Source organism: Budorcas taxicolor, chromosome 7 (genome assembly GCF_023091745.1).
Source record: "Budorcas taxicolor isolate Tak-1 chromosome 7, Takin1.1, whole genome shotgun sequence".
In the NCBI taxonomy this organism is placed as follows: Eukaryota; Metazoa; Chordata; class Mammalia; order Artiodactyla; family Bovidae; genus Budorcas; species Budorcas taxicolor.
The window spans coordinates 80,790,746-80,804,002 of record NC_068916.1 but is presented as its reverse complement, the minus strand read 5'-3'; the positions used below and the strand labels follow the sequence as shown (position 1 = coordinate 80,804,002).

The following is a 13,257-nucleotide window of genomic DNA, read 5'->3' as shown; positions in this document are numbered from 1 at the left end:
GAACCAGTTATGACCCGGGGGTGCAATGCTCTATCCACCAGCCCTGAGTCATGCACTCAACCCCCTAAGCCCCACCTGAACCACATGGAAAAATAGGGAGATATGGTTCAAAGAAAATGCAAGGAACAATTGGCAGAAGAGGGGCTGAGCAGAAACAACAGATGATCAGTACAGCATTGTATTCATCAACTCACTGACTTGACAGGAGACAGAGAAAACTCCTATAAGGAAAAATGAGGCTCTACTAGAGTGATTAAGCCTAAGAGAAATACAAATATCTTACTCCAGATAGGAGCTTTGCCCTATTAAAAATAAGATGCTCATTTTTTTTAAAGAGCACTAAAAAATAAAAGAACACTTTCAGCTCAACAGTGACGCAGAGAATGTTCCCCTCCCTGGTTTCTAGTGAACAGAATTTCAATGCATATAAGGTAGTTTTGAATTTCACAGTTGATGAAAACTCCCTAGCTAAAATGTTAAGCTACTTAGCTAATCATTTTTTTTTTTTAACGAAGCCAAAGAGAACCTCTAGGTATTCTGCTATTCATCTACCATGGCACCAGTCGTAAATATTTCAGGATTTTTGGATTGTCGTCACATCTCTTGAATTTTCTGTCTAGTTTAACCAGACAAACATATGGCCTTAATTTTTATTATCTGTCAAATAAGAGATTTGTGTAGTTCTGTGATTCTGATCTTCTAGCTCTCTGGTCTTATCGTCTACATCTGCATTTTCATCTTAATGGACATTTTGTATAATATATGGGGGAGGGGTGGAGGGAAAAGATTAATTATGTTGGGGAGATTCTGGTGACTGGAGGTGGAGAAAAGCCTGGACAAAAGTAAAGAGAAGAGGGATTTTAGGAAATGTGTGAGGAAAAAGTATTAGATTCTTAGTGGCTGGAACATCGCTTTGGAAGGCAGAGAAGGCATCAAAGCTAGAAAAAGAAAGAGGGACCGTGATGTGTTCAGGGCTTTGAATGCTGAAAAATCTGGAATTATCATCTGCGTGGAACAGAGTTTTGTTTTAGGATGATAGTATATAAAATGGATATACAGAGAAACAATATTAAAAGAGTAGAGTAACAGGCCTTACAGAATGTCAGAGTCTGAGGCAGAGCAGTGGAGAAAGGATGGAGGAGATAAAAATGTCACACATGTAATCAAAAATAACTGGTGATTGTTGGATTTGAGGATAAAGAAATGAAGTTGAAGGTGATTTCAGGTCTTTGAGACTAGTTTCCAGGGAAAGATATACCCAATGGAATGCAGATTCCAAGGAATAGCAAAGACAGATAAGAAGGCCTTCTTCAGTGAACAGCACAAAGAAATTGAGGGAAACAGTAGAATGGGAAAGATTAGAGCTCTCTTGGAAAGAGATTGGGAAAAACTGGAGATGTCAAGAGAACATTTCAAACAAGGCTGGGCCCGATAAAGGACAGAAACAGTAGGGACCTAACAGAAGCAAAAGAAAATTAAGAAGAGGTGGCAAGAATGCACAAAACTATACAAAAAAGGTCTTAATGACTCAGATAATTATGATGCTGTGGTCACTCACCTAGAGCCAGATGTCCTGAAGTGTGAAGTGGGCCTTAGGAAGCATGACTACAAATAAAGTTAATGGAGATGACAGAATTCAGCTGAGCTATTTCAAATCCTAAAAGATGATGCTGTTAAAGTGTTGCACTCAGTATGTCAGCAAATTTAGAAAACTCAGCAGTGGCCACAGCACTGAAAAAGGTCAGTTTTCATCCCATTCCCGAAGAAGGGCAATGCCAAAGAATATTCAAGCTACCATACAATTGCAGTCATTTCACATGCTATTAATGTTATCCTAAAAATCCTTCAAGCTAGGCTTCAACAGTACATAAACCAAGAGCTTCCATGTGTGCAAGCTGGCATTAGAAAAGGCAGAGGAACCAGAAATCAAGTTGCCAACATTCATTGGATCATGGAGAGAGCAAGGGAATTCCAGAAAAACATTAGTTCTGCTTCATTGACTATTCTGAAGTCTTTGATTGTGTGGTTCACAACAAACTATGGAAAATTCTTAAAGAGATGGGAATACCAGACCACCTTACACCTGTGTCCTGAGAAACCTTGTATGCAGATCAAGAAGCAACAGTTAGAACTGTACATGGAACTATGGACTGATTAAAAATTGGGAAAAGAGTACAACCAAGATGTATATTGTCACCCTGCTTATTTAACTTATATGCAAGGTACATCCTGCCAAATGCCAGGCTGAATGAATCACAAGCTGGAATCAAGATTGCCAGGAGAAACACCAACAACCTCAGATATGCAGATAATACCACTAATTGCAGGAAGCAAAGAGGAGCTAAAGAGTCTCTTGATGAGGGTGAAAGAAGAGAATGAAAAAGCTGGCTTAAAACTCAACTTTCAAAAAACTAAGATCATGGCATTCAGTCCCATCATTTCATGGCAAATAGAAGGTGGGAAAGTGGAAACTGACAGATTTTATTTTCTTGGGCTCCCAAATCACTGCAGACAGTGACTGCAGCCATGAAATTAAAAGACTCTTGCTCCTTGGAAGAAAAGCTATGACAAACCTAGACAGCATGTTTAAAAGCAGAGACATCACTTTGCCAACAAAGGCCCATAAAATCAAAGCTATAAAAAGTTTTTCCAGTAGCCATGTACAGATGTGAAAGTGGGACCATAAAAAAGGCTGAGCACCAAAGAATTAATACTTTTGAATTGCGGTGTTGGAGAAGACTTTTGAGAGTCTTTTGGACTTCAAGGAGTTCAAACCAGTCAATCCTAATGGAAATCAACCCTGAGTATTCATTGGAAGGACTGATGCTGAAGCTGAAGTTCCAGTATTCTGGTCAACTGATGCAAAGAGCTGACTCACTGGAAAAGGCCCTGGTCCTGGGAAAGATTGAAGGCAAAAGGAGAAGGGGGTAGCAGAGGATGAGATGGTTAGAGAGCATCACCAGCTCAATAGACATGAATTTGAGCAGACTCTGGAAGATAGTGGAGGACAGAGGAACCTGGCATGCTGTAGTCCATGGGTTCACAAAGAGTTGGCCATGATGTAGCAACCCAACAACGTCACCAAGGAGGATGGGAGTAACACAGAGTGAAATAAGGACTTAGGGGGAAATGCAGGCTTAGAGGGTAGGCTGTGAGCTTTGTTTTTGGAATGTTAAATTTCAAGAATTTGTAAAGCACCACCTTTGATTCTTCTACAGTGCCTAATGTGTGTTTCTATAATTGTGCTTAACACATTATGTTATAGTAAATCTATAAAGTTCAACCTCTGCTGAGTACCCACTGATGTGTGACCAGCAGTTTTTTATTTTCCCTTAGTCACACGCCCTTCCTACATTCCTTGTCCTTGGCCTCTTTTCTATCAGCTAAACTTGTCTCTTATTTTACGGGGGAAAAAAAAGAAACACATTAGACTCACATTTCTTCAAATTCTACACTTCAGTATTATCAGACTTTTAATCATATTTCTTTCCTCTTCAGTTCAGTTCTGTCGCTCAGTCGTGTCCAACTCTTTGCGACCCCATGAATCGCAGCACCCCAGGCCTCCCTGTCCATCACCATCTCTTGGAGTTCACTCAGACTCACGTCCATTGAGTCCGTGATACCATCCAGCCGTCTCATCCTCTGTCGTCCCCTTCTCCTCCTGCCCCCAATCCCTCCCAGCATCAGAGTCTTTTTCAATGAGTCAACTCTTCGCATGAGGTGTCCAAAGTACTGGAGTTTCAGCTTTAGCATCATTCCTTCCAAAGAAATCCCAGGATTGATCTCCTTCAGAATGGACTGGTTAGATCTCCTTGCAGTCCAAGGGACTCTCAAGACTCTTCTCCAACACCACAGTTCAAACGCATCAATTCTTCGGCGCTCAGCCTTCTTCACAGTCCAACTCTCACATCCATACATGACCACAGAAAAAACCATAGCCTTGACTAGATGGACCTTTGTTGACAAAGTAATGTCTCTGCTTTTGAATATGCTATCTAGGTTGATCATAACTTTTCTTCCAAGGAGTAAGCATCTTTTAATTTCATGGCTGCAGTCACCATCGGCAGTGATTTTGGAGCGCAGAAAAATAAAGTCTGACAGTTTCCACTGTTTCCCCATCTATTTGCCATGAAGTGATGGGACCAGATGCCATGATCTTCGTTTTCTGAATGTTGAGCTTTAAGCCAGCTTTTTCACTCTCCTCTTTCACTTTTATCAAGAGGCTTTTTAGCTCCTCTTCACTCTCTGCCATAAGGGTGGTGTCATCTGTATATCTGAGGTTATTGATATTTCTCCTGGCAATCTTGATTCCAGCTTGTGCTTCTTCCAGTCCAGCGTTTCTCATGATGTACTCTGCATAGAAGTTAAATAAGCAGGGTGACAGTATACAGCCTTGACGTCCTCCTTTTCCTATTTGGAACCAGTCTGTTGTTCCATGTCCAGTTCTAACTGTTGCTTCCTGACCTGCATACAGATTTCTCAAGAGGCAGGTTAGGTGGTCTGGTATTCCCATCTCTTGAAGAATTTTCCACAGTTGATTGTGATCCACACAGTCAAAGGCTTTGGCATAGTCAATAAAGCAGAAATAGATGTTTTTCTGGAACTCTCTTGCTTTTTCCATGATCCAGAGGATGTTGGCAATTTGATCTCTGGTTCCTCTGCCTTTTCTAAAACCAGCTTGAACATCAGGGAGTTCACGGTTCACGTATTGCTGAAGCCTGGCTTGGAGAATTTTGAGCATTACTTTACTAGCATGTGAGATGAGTGCAATTGTGCCGTAGTTTGAGCATTCTTTGGCATCACCTTTCTTTGGAATTGGAATGAAAACTGACCTTTTCCAGTCCTGTGGCCACTGCTGAGTTTTCCAAACTTGCTAGCATATTGAGTGCAGCACTTTCACAGCATCATCTTTCAGGATTTGAAACAGCTCAACTGGAATTCCATCACCTCCACTCGCTTTGTTCGTAGTGATGCTTTCTAAGGCCCACTTGACTTCACATTCCAAGATGTCTGGCTCTAGATTTGTGATCACATCATCATGATTTTCTTGGTCGTGAAGATCTTTTTTGTACAGTTCTTCCATGTGTTCTTGCCACCTCTTCTTAATATCTTCTGCTTCTGTTAGGTCCCATGGTATGGATCTTTCCTCTTAGTAATGTTCTTCTCAATGCTAGCCATTTGGTCTGGTCTCTTTATCCCACCTCTTAATGTTTCTACATATCTTGCTCTTTCATTTTTTAAAGGAGTCTTCATCTATCTCTCTCCATTGGCTGGAACTCTCCCTAACAGTGTGCCAATTAACAAATCCCGGGACAACCTTAGAACCCCCAGTCTTTCTCTCTTCTAGAGTTGGAAGGGATATCTGAGAGACGACTTCTCTCAACCCTTCCTCGGTGTCAAACCACAGTCCTGTGTCTCCCACACTGACTCTACCACCACCATTCTGCTGGGCAGTGAATTCCTTGATACTCTTCCTTTTCATTCCTGGGCAGCAGTGCGATGCCAGGAATATAGCAGGTGATGGGCAAAGATTGATTAAACTTCTCAACCGTTCCAGTTCCTGTGAAAAGTACGTGAAGGTTACTAGTGATATTCCACTGAGCAAAACTAAGGACTTATTTTCTGTCATCATACCTGAACTTTGAAATATTCATCACCTTAGTTTTGTTTTAAATGTCTGTTAATTTCTTTTCTTCATTTAAGTAATATTTTCTTCCATATTTGTACTAGCATATTCCTTTATATTATTTATTCTTGGGCGTGTCACAGAGAAGCTGAAAGACAAGCCCCGTAAGGCTCAAAGTAAGCCCAGTTTAGGCATTTCCTAGCCAGCCTGCTCCCACTTCTTGCTTCTTAAAAGTCTACCTTGACATTTTATAGACTGTTTTCTCCAGATTTTCCTCCAGTCACATTATCTACCCTTTTTTTTTAAGTTAATTAATTTTTTAATTGAAGGATACTTTACAGAATTTTGATTTTGTCAAACCTCAACATGAATCAGCCATGGGTATACATATATCCCCTCCCTTTTGAACATCCCTCCCATCTCCCTCCCATCTAGGTTGACACAGAGCCCCTGTTTGGGTTTCCCGAGCCATACAGCAAATTCCCATTGGCTATCTATTTTACATATGGTAATGTAAGTTACTCTCTCCATACATCTCACCCTCTCCTCCCCTCTCCCTATGTCTGTAAGTCTGTTCTCTATGTCTCTTTCTCCATTTCTGCCCTGCAAATAAATTCTTTGGTACCATCTTTCTAGATTCCATGTATATGCGTTAGTATACCATTATCTACCCTTTTTTGATTGGTAATGTTCTTTAATTCCAATTTTGGGCTTTTTTTCAGTTTAACATTTTCAAGTAACACTAAACGTAATCAAATCCTATATTAAGTATTGTGCATGGCACACAATGGGGATTTATTTAATTGAAACTTTATCTCTGGTCCTGAACTCCAGTGAGTTCTTAACCACTATTTCTAAATATCTGTTGATCAGTTCTAACTCAGTGTCTACTAGAGCTTTCAAGTACAACATCAGGCATTCCCCAAACCTGTCCCTTGCTTCCTACCTCCCTATATATGAATTAGTAGCACCATCATCCACCCAGTCAGCATGTTGGAAACCTTGGAATTTCCTTAACTTCTCACCCAGTTTGTCCCCAAGCCCTGCAGAGTACATTTGCGAAAAGTCTGTCAAATTCCCTTATCCCTACTTATCTTAATCAGCATTGCCTAGAACGCTTTTTATCGTCTCTTGCCTAGACTTTTTGCAGTTTCTCCTAACTTGTATTCATGCTCCATGATGCCTGTAGAGTTATCTTACTAAAATACGTAAATTTGAACGTCTCTCAAAACCTGCTGTTTCCAACAGCATAAATTTAGTCAGACCATGTAGCCTCATCATTTATCACAATCGTCTATAAGTCCCACACTGCAACAACTGTAAAATTACATACCATTTCCCTAATAAACTGTGTAGTACTTTCACATTTGTTTATTAAATGCTGACCTTTCTCTTTGTCCGTGTAATGGACCCCCACTCTCTCTCTTATTCCCAGTTTCCCAGCTCAAATACATCTTCTGATCTTCTGTACCCACATAGTACCGCTTCTGTCATATTTGGTTCTCAGACTAGGCTGACAGACACTGCTTTATTTGTAAGAGTTCAGATTCCATAGAGTGCTAGGGATAAGAGCCCAAATGCTCCTTTTCTCTGAATGAGGGCAAGGACTTTGAGATAGAAAACAGTGAGTACAAGAGTTTGAGAGGGCAAAAATGGAAAGGAATTGAACTGGAGGGGGTAACAAACTTTTTTAAGTATTTTTAAATGTTTATTATATTTAATGGTGTTTGAAGAAACCATGAAGAGAGAGAAGTTGTACTTAGGAGAATGGGATGTTCAAGAGGAGCTAACTTTGGAAATAAAGATTTCTTTTCCCCCTACCTGAGATGAGTGGATGAAAATTTAAATCTGTAAACAATGAAGTGTTTAGTTGAAGATGAAGGCATAGCAAGAATTTGATGGCTTTAATGTATGACCAAAGGACAAAGTACTAACTCAGGATAGTCGAACCACTGATAAGAGCCAGTTCACAAAAGTCAGTTGTTAAAAATTCAGGAACTTTGTCAGCCAATTGTTAAAATCATTGGTAGCTTGAAATCTGCCTTATAGGAATATTTACACAGCATAAATTGGCATATACTACAGATTGGGAGTTTTTCCCTCAAGTTTACTGGCACACCTCTAGAATACTTTGGGGCTTCCATAACAGCTGAGCCAAAATGCTTCCAGATGTTAGTGAAACCTAGGTTGAAGCTGGAGAACATGATCATGCGTTGGACCTCGTCAACCCTGTTTTGTGTTCCTTGCCAGGCACTCTCTGCTATAAAACAGAACAGTTGGCTAGAGGATGATCAAAGAGTTGGGAATTAGCAAAGTAGACTTCAGGATAATGAATTTAAGATATTAGAGAAAGAAAATGCTGGAATTGTGATGGGATAAGACTCTGGTTGGAATATAGAATGTTGTTTGTGAGTATCATGAAGAACAAGAAAGATGTCAATCAGGAAAGTTGTTTAGATCTTAGATCCCTGTGCAAAAACTTTTAGGATGTAGTCATGCTCATATATGGAAAAACTGGGCTTGGGGGAGGGGCACGGGGAGGGTATTTCTGTAAAGTAAAGGCAGTGAGTGTGTTCCTAACATCTAAAGAGTGGGTTTTTGGTCGCTAAGTCATGTCTGACTCTTTCGTGACTCCATGGACTGTAGCCCGCCAGTCTCCCATGGACACGTGGAATTCTCAAGGCAAGAGTATTGGAGTTGTTAGATCATATCTTGAAGTTGCTTAAGGATGACAGTAGGCAATAGAGACAGAAAGAACATGAGCCTGGTGTTTAAGTTATAAGGAGATGAAAACTGGAGCCTGCAGATAAGTTGGTGATTTGGAGACAGCAGGTACCCGTATTTAAAATAATTAGCAGAGGATGGATGATTGATCATGAACTGCAAAAGACCAAGAGAGCAAAGCTGTGTTCATTCACCCAGTCGAGTAAACGTACAGTGCCATAGCGATCCTGATACTCACAGACATAATCATCACCACTAACGACACTGGGCACTCCAGTAACGGCCGTGTGCAGTGCTGAGTTACACATTAAGTGGCCCAAGCAGAGGCTCAGACGCCTGTGGTCTGGGCTTAAAGCCAAGCAAGGATGCCAAACAATGAGGAGTTTTCAAATAACTGAATATTAAAATCATTAGAAAAAGTATAGCTTTGTTGTCTTTCTGCTCTATGATTTCGTATTATTTTTGTGTTTAATTAGAAGGAAGGTATTGATGTAGAGGGAGCCTTTAGGTACAGGCACTATAATCTTTTCACCATTCTTAAGGTCCTATTTTAGCCCTGGCTGCCTTACTCCAAGAAGATAGTAATTTACTGGCTTTTTTCAGAAGAAGGCAAAAATAGCTCTTCTGGATGTGCAGACGATAAAAGATGTAAGCTAGTGAGCTTGTGTGCAAAAAAGAATATTTGGATCAACTTCTCTATTAATATCCACACTTAAGGAGTTATTTTTAAATATATGTTTCCCAGTTTTCATTTCTTAAATTTTCATAGCAATGTCATATTAATACCTTCTGATCTCTAGAAAAGAGCTTGGTTAAGAGGGAATATGTTCCCCATATTTGATCCCCACAGATTAGTAGTCCTCGAAGACTTAAATTAACAACATATTTTGCATTCATTATATTGTTTTCTAGAAGGTAGTTAGAAAGGAAAAGGGGAAACAGTGAGGTTTATATATCAAGTATTGACCCATACTGCATGAACATAGTAGCCTGAAAACTGTCTCTCAAAAAGTAATCTATCCCAGATGCACATAAATTAGAAATTTCATCTGTAAAGTCTGCTAACTTGAAAAATTCTGATTTCTGGTTTTTAGCTGCACAAATATATATCTTTCTAATAATAGAATAAGTGTCACTAGTATCAAGCAGTGAGTATAACTGCCCTGAAAGCAATATAACTTGAAACTGTAATTCTGTCTAAATTCTTCTTGACTAATATCCTTTCCCTTTAATAAATTCAAGATAGTTCTGCATTTTATTCAGTTTTCTAGCACTCATATATAAATGCCTTTATCCTTCATTATCCTTTGTGATAAATTTTAAAATTTGATAAAAGTTAGAAAATAGATTCATTTTAGGTCAGTCTCCTTACTGCCACATAAATCAGAATATGTCTATTTTTTGTCCTGTTCATGTTCCAGATACCATACTCCTCAGCATCTCCTGGGAATTATGTAGTAAGTACATTTGGGTTTGTTTGCTCATAAGAATTGATGTTATGTTTTATTTGGGCAATGAAATAGTTGTCCAGATGTTAAGAAGAGCCCCTGTGTATTGGCCAAGAAGTGAACATCTGATTTGTATTGAGTTGTTTCGTCTGCCAACCTCAGTACATATGTTGATGTTCATTAGTGAAACAGTTATCAATCTGGCCAAAATTGCCCTGAGTACTGTGTTTCACTTCAGCATGTGTTTCTGTAAGCCAGTACAATACCCTGTCCAATCATGAAGAAGCACCCTCAGTTCCACAGTGGTATGCTTGAATTTGCAGTTCTTCATAATCTACACCCCCACAGCACCCCATTGCCATACACAGAGTCTAAGAAGACATTAAACTTTCTCCCAATCACAAAGAGAATCCGATAGCAGAATAATGACTAATAATTTGGGAGAGAGGTGTTAATTTTCACTGTTAGAAATCGAGAGCACTTATCATTTTGTACATGTTAAAAATTTCCAGTGATTTATATTTGTCAAATCAATGGGGTTTACATGATGTCTTGAACTTACAAATGGCCTTTTAACCATCATCACATTAGAATCCATGCTGCGTCTAAAGGCCATCACAGAAGATAGTTTGTTATACTGTTTAGCAGAGAAGCAGGAATAAATGGTAAAACAGAAAATCTTTCCCAAGGAAATATTCATAGGCGGTGATTAACCAGAGTAGGAAAAAAGAGTACTTTGGAAGATCAATATCAATTGATCCGTTTTACTTTACGTGGAGGCAGTGTTCTATGAGCACAGTGGAAAATACACACGGTTTTGGGCCTGGGAACTTAGTGCTCAGAATTCCCTTAAGCTGTACAAACTAAGAAGGTAACTTTTTTCATGTTCCCCATGAAGCCAAAATGAAAGTTTAACAGTTTGGGTACAACCTATTTTTTCTTAAAGTCAATTAAAAATATACTTCATATATAGCTTTATGAAATTATAAATTTGACATATTTAAAAGTAAATTTAAGCTGTTTAGTAAATAGCAATACATGTATTATTTGGAATAATTAGTGGACTGTGTCTGTGTACTCAGAATGAAACAAAAATCTAGCTGTTTAAAAGTTAATTTGACCATGTCCCTCTGAAAATTCTAAAACTCATTGCCTGAATTATCCATTTTGGTTGTGTGAAATAACTGAATTAACTTTAGAGTCACCTAACATCCCTTTCAAATTGACTGTACCTACAGCCTTAGGAGCCCTCACATTAGTCAGCCTTGCCTCTAATTGATGTGATGGCTGAAGGTACAGTGCATCAGAGATGTTGTAGTTGAGACTGACAGAAGAAATAGCATCAATATATTTTTAAAGCATATGAATATCTTTTGGTTTTCAATTGCCTATAAAAACCAATGATACAAAATACAAGAAAATTACAGTAAACTAAATCATAAATACAAATACACATGAATTATTTCTATTTTATGGACTTGTAAAGGCCCTCTTAAATCGTTTCTCCTTAACCTCATTATACCTGATGTGATTAAGTCATGAATTATAAATCAGTGTTATAGGCTCACTGTTTTAAGAAACTTGTCAAACAACCTCAGTATATTTAAGCTAAATCTTATTTTGTATAACAGTGAAATGATTGTGCATTCAAAGAAAGTAAATTATGGAGAAAATATATTGCCTCTGCTGTTTTCAAATTGGATTGTTATAAAGTCTAACTTCTGTTTTTCCTTATACTGTTAAATGCAATGCCTTATTTTCACTGACATTTTGTGTACTTATTTAGGGTCCTCCTGGAGGTGGAGGGCCACCAGGAACACCCATCATGCCTAGTCCAGCAGGTACTGTAATTGAATGAGCCACATGGGTATTTCTCAGAGTAAAATAATAGAGTACAGAAACTGTTATGAGGGAAAGTCAGTAGCATCCTTTATCTCACTGGTGGTTTCATAAGTTGAGTAGAGGTAGCAAGTAGGAGGAAATAGTGCTCTTCAGTAACTATTTTCCAATTACTTTAAGCATTTAGAACACTTCTGTTGTGTAGGTAACAGATTTACAGAATGAAAACAGTGTTGATCTGTATGAATTGCCCAATAATTTTATCTGACTAGATATTTGCTTGAAACTGTGGAAAAGATCCAAATCCCACAGCTTGAGAAAATTTCTGCACAAGTAACATACGAAATACATGGACCCATTAGGTTTAATACAGCAAATCAGACTCACTGTATCTAGCACCTAAAACAGATGTGGATGTGCTATCAGTATCATTTATCCTACACGTCTATAGGTATTTATTGGTTAGCTAATCCACTATGTAATGGGGGAAGTTTTTTCATCTTTTAAACTAAAATACTTCAGTATTCCTGGAATCATGTCATATGATTATTTTCAGTGCCTCTCTCCTTTGAGACTTGAATACAAACTAGTGGATGTATTGTGTCTTGAGGCCTCTAGTGATGTTAATAGTACAGCCCTCTTAGTGCCTGGCAGCGTGTAGCAGAGCCATGAACAAGTTCACACCACTGACTCCATAATCCTACGACTAGAAACGATTTGAGGTATAGCCCAAGAATCATATACAGTGATGCTCATCTGATATAGCCAGCAGAGGACGAGAAACAACTTTCATGCCTAATCCAATTTTAGTGATATTTTTAAATTTTTATGTTTTATGGACTAAAACTTTAGCCATTAAGATTACTGTCAAAGAACTTTTAATGACACAGAGAAATAAATGTTCATGATTTAATACAATGTGATCACAATATTATTTTTAAATATATTACACTGAAATCTAAAAAGTAGATAAGAAATAGACTATCAGTTTTAACTTCTGGGTAATATGTGGGAAATTTTTATAATTAGAAAATAATTTTTATTATGTTGCCCTCAAATTCATATCTTATGAATTTGTTGAAATCTAAGATATATAGAAGTTTGAAACTGAATATCATTAATCATACCAATAAGTATTTTTAAGTTTTGAAACCTTAATTTAGAAAAAGCAGAAATTTGATTGGTTCACAATTTTACTTTGCTTCACTAACTCTTTGGAATGAATCATAAATATTTCATAGATCTCTGTCCTCAGAACATCTTCAGTGAAGTGAAACAGAATTCATTGAAGATAGAAGTATATGAATTGAACATCTTGCCCACGTTTGCATTCCTTTTGGTGAAGTTAAGGTTTTATTTATGAAGGTAGCATATGATTAACAAATATTTCACTTGCAGTACTCAAATAAAATTTTTGGAGTGACACTAAACTTTGCAGGCGATAAGTAATCTGATCAATTCTTCCTTTCAAGCCAAAAATTGCCACCAGTATTGCTGGCTTTTCTGCATGCTCTTTTATGTACTCATTCTTTATCAGTCAGTCCTCTAATATGAAGCCAGTATTCCCCAGCCTCCAAAAAATAGGTGCCAGAATATCTATTGTATATTTTTTTTGTCTAT

General features: G+C 38.1%; 1 protein-coding gene across 4 annotated transcripts in view; it reads left to right on the top strand.

Annotated features, from left to right (window-relative positions):
* Window positions 1-13,257, top strand: part of SSBP2 (single stranded DNA binding protein 2) — a 308,425-nt gene that overhangs the window by 272,237 nt on the left and 22,931 nt on the right. For all 4 annotated transcript variants that reach the window (XM_052644049.1, XM_052644047.1, XM_052644050.1 and 1 more), the window contains 2 exons: window positions 9,772-9,807; window positions 11,585-11,639. In XM_052644049.1, the coding sequence (XP_052500009.1) occupies window positions 9,772-9,807; window positions 11,585-11,639 (91 nt within the window). The remainder of the gene's footprint in view (window positions 1-9,771; window positions 9,808-11,584; window positions 11,640-13,257) is intronic.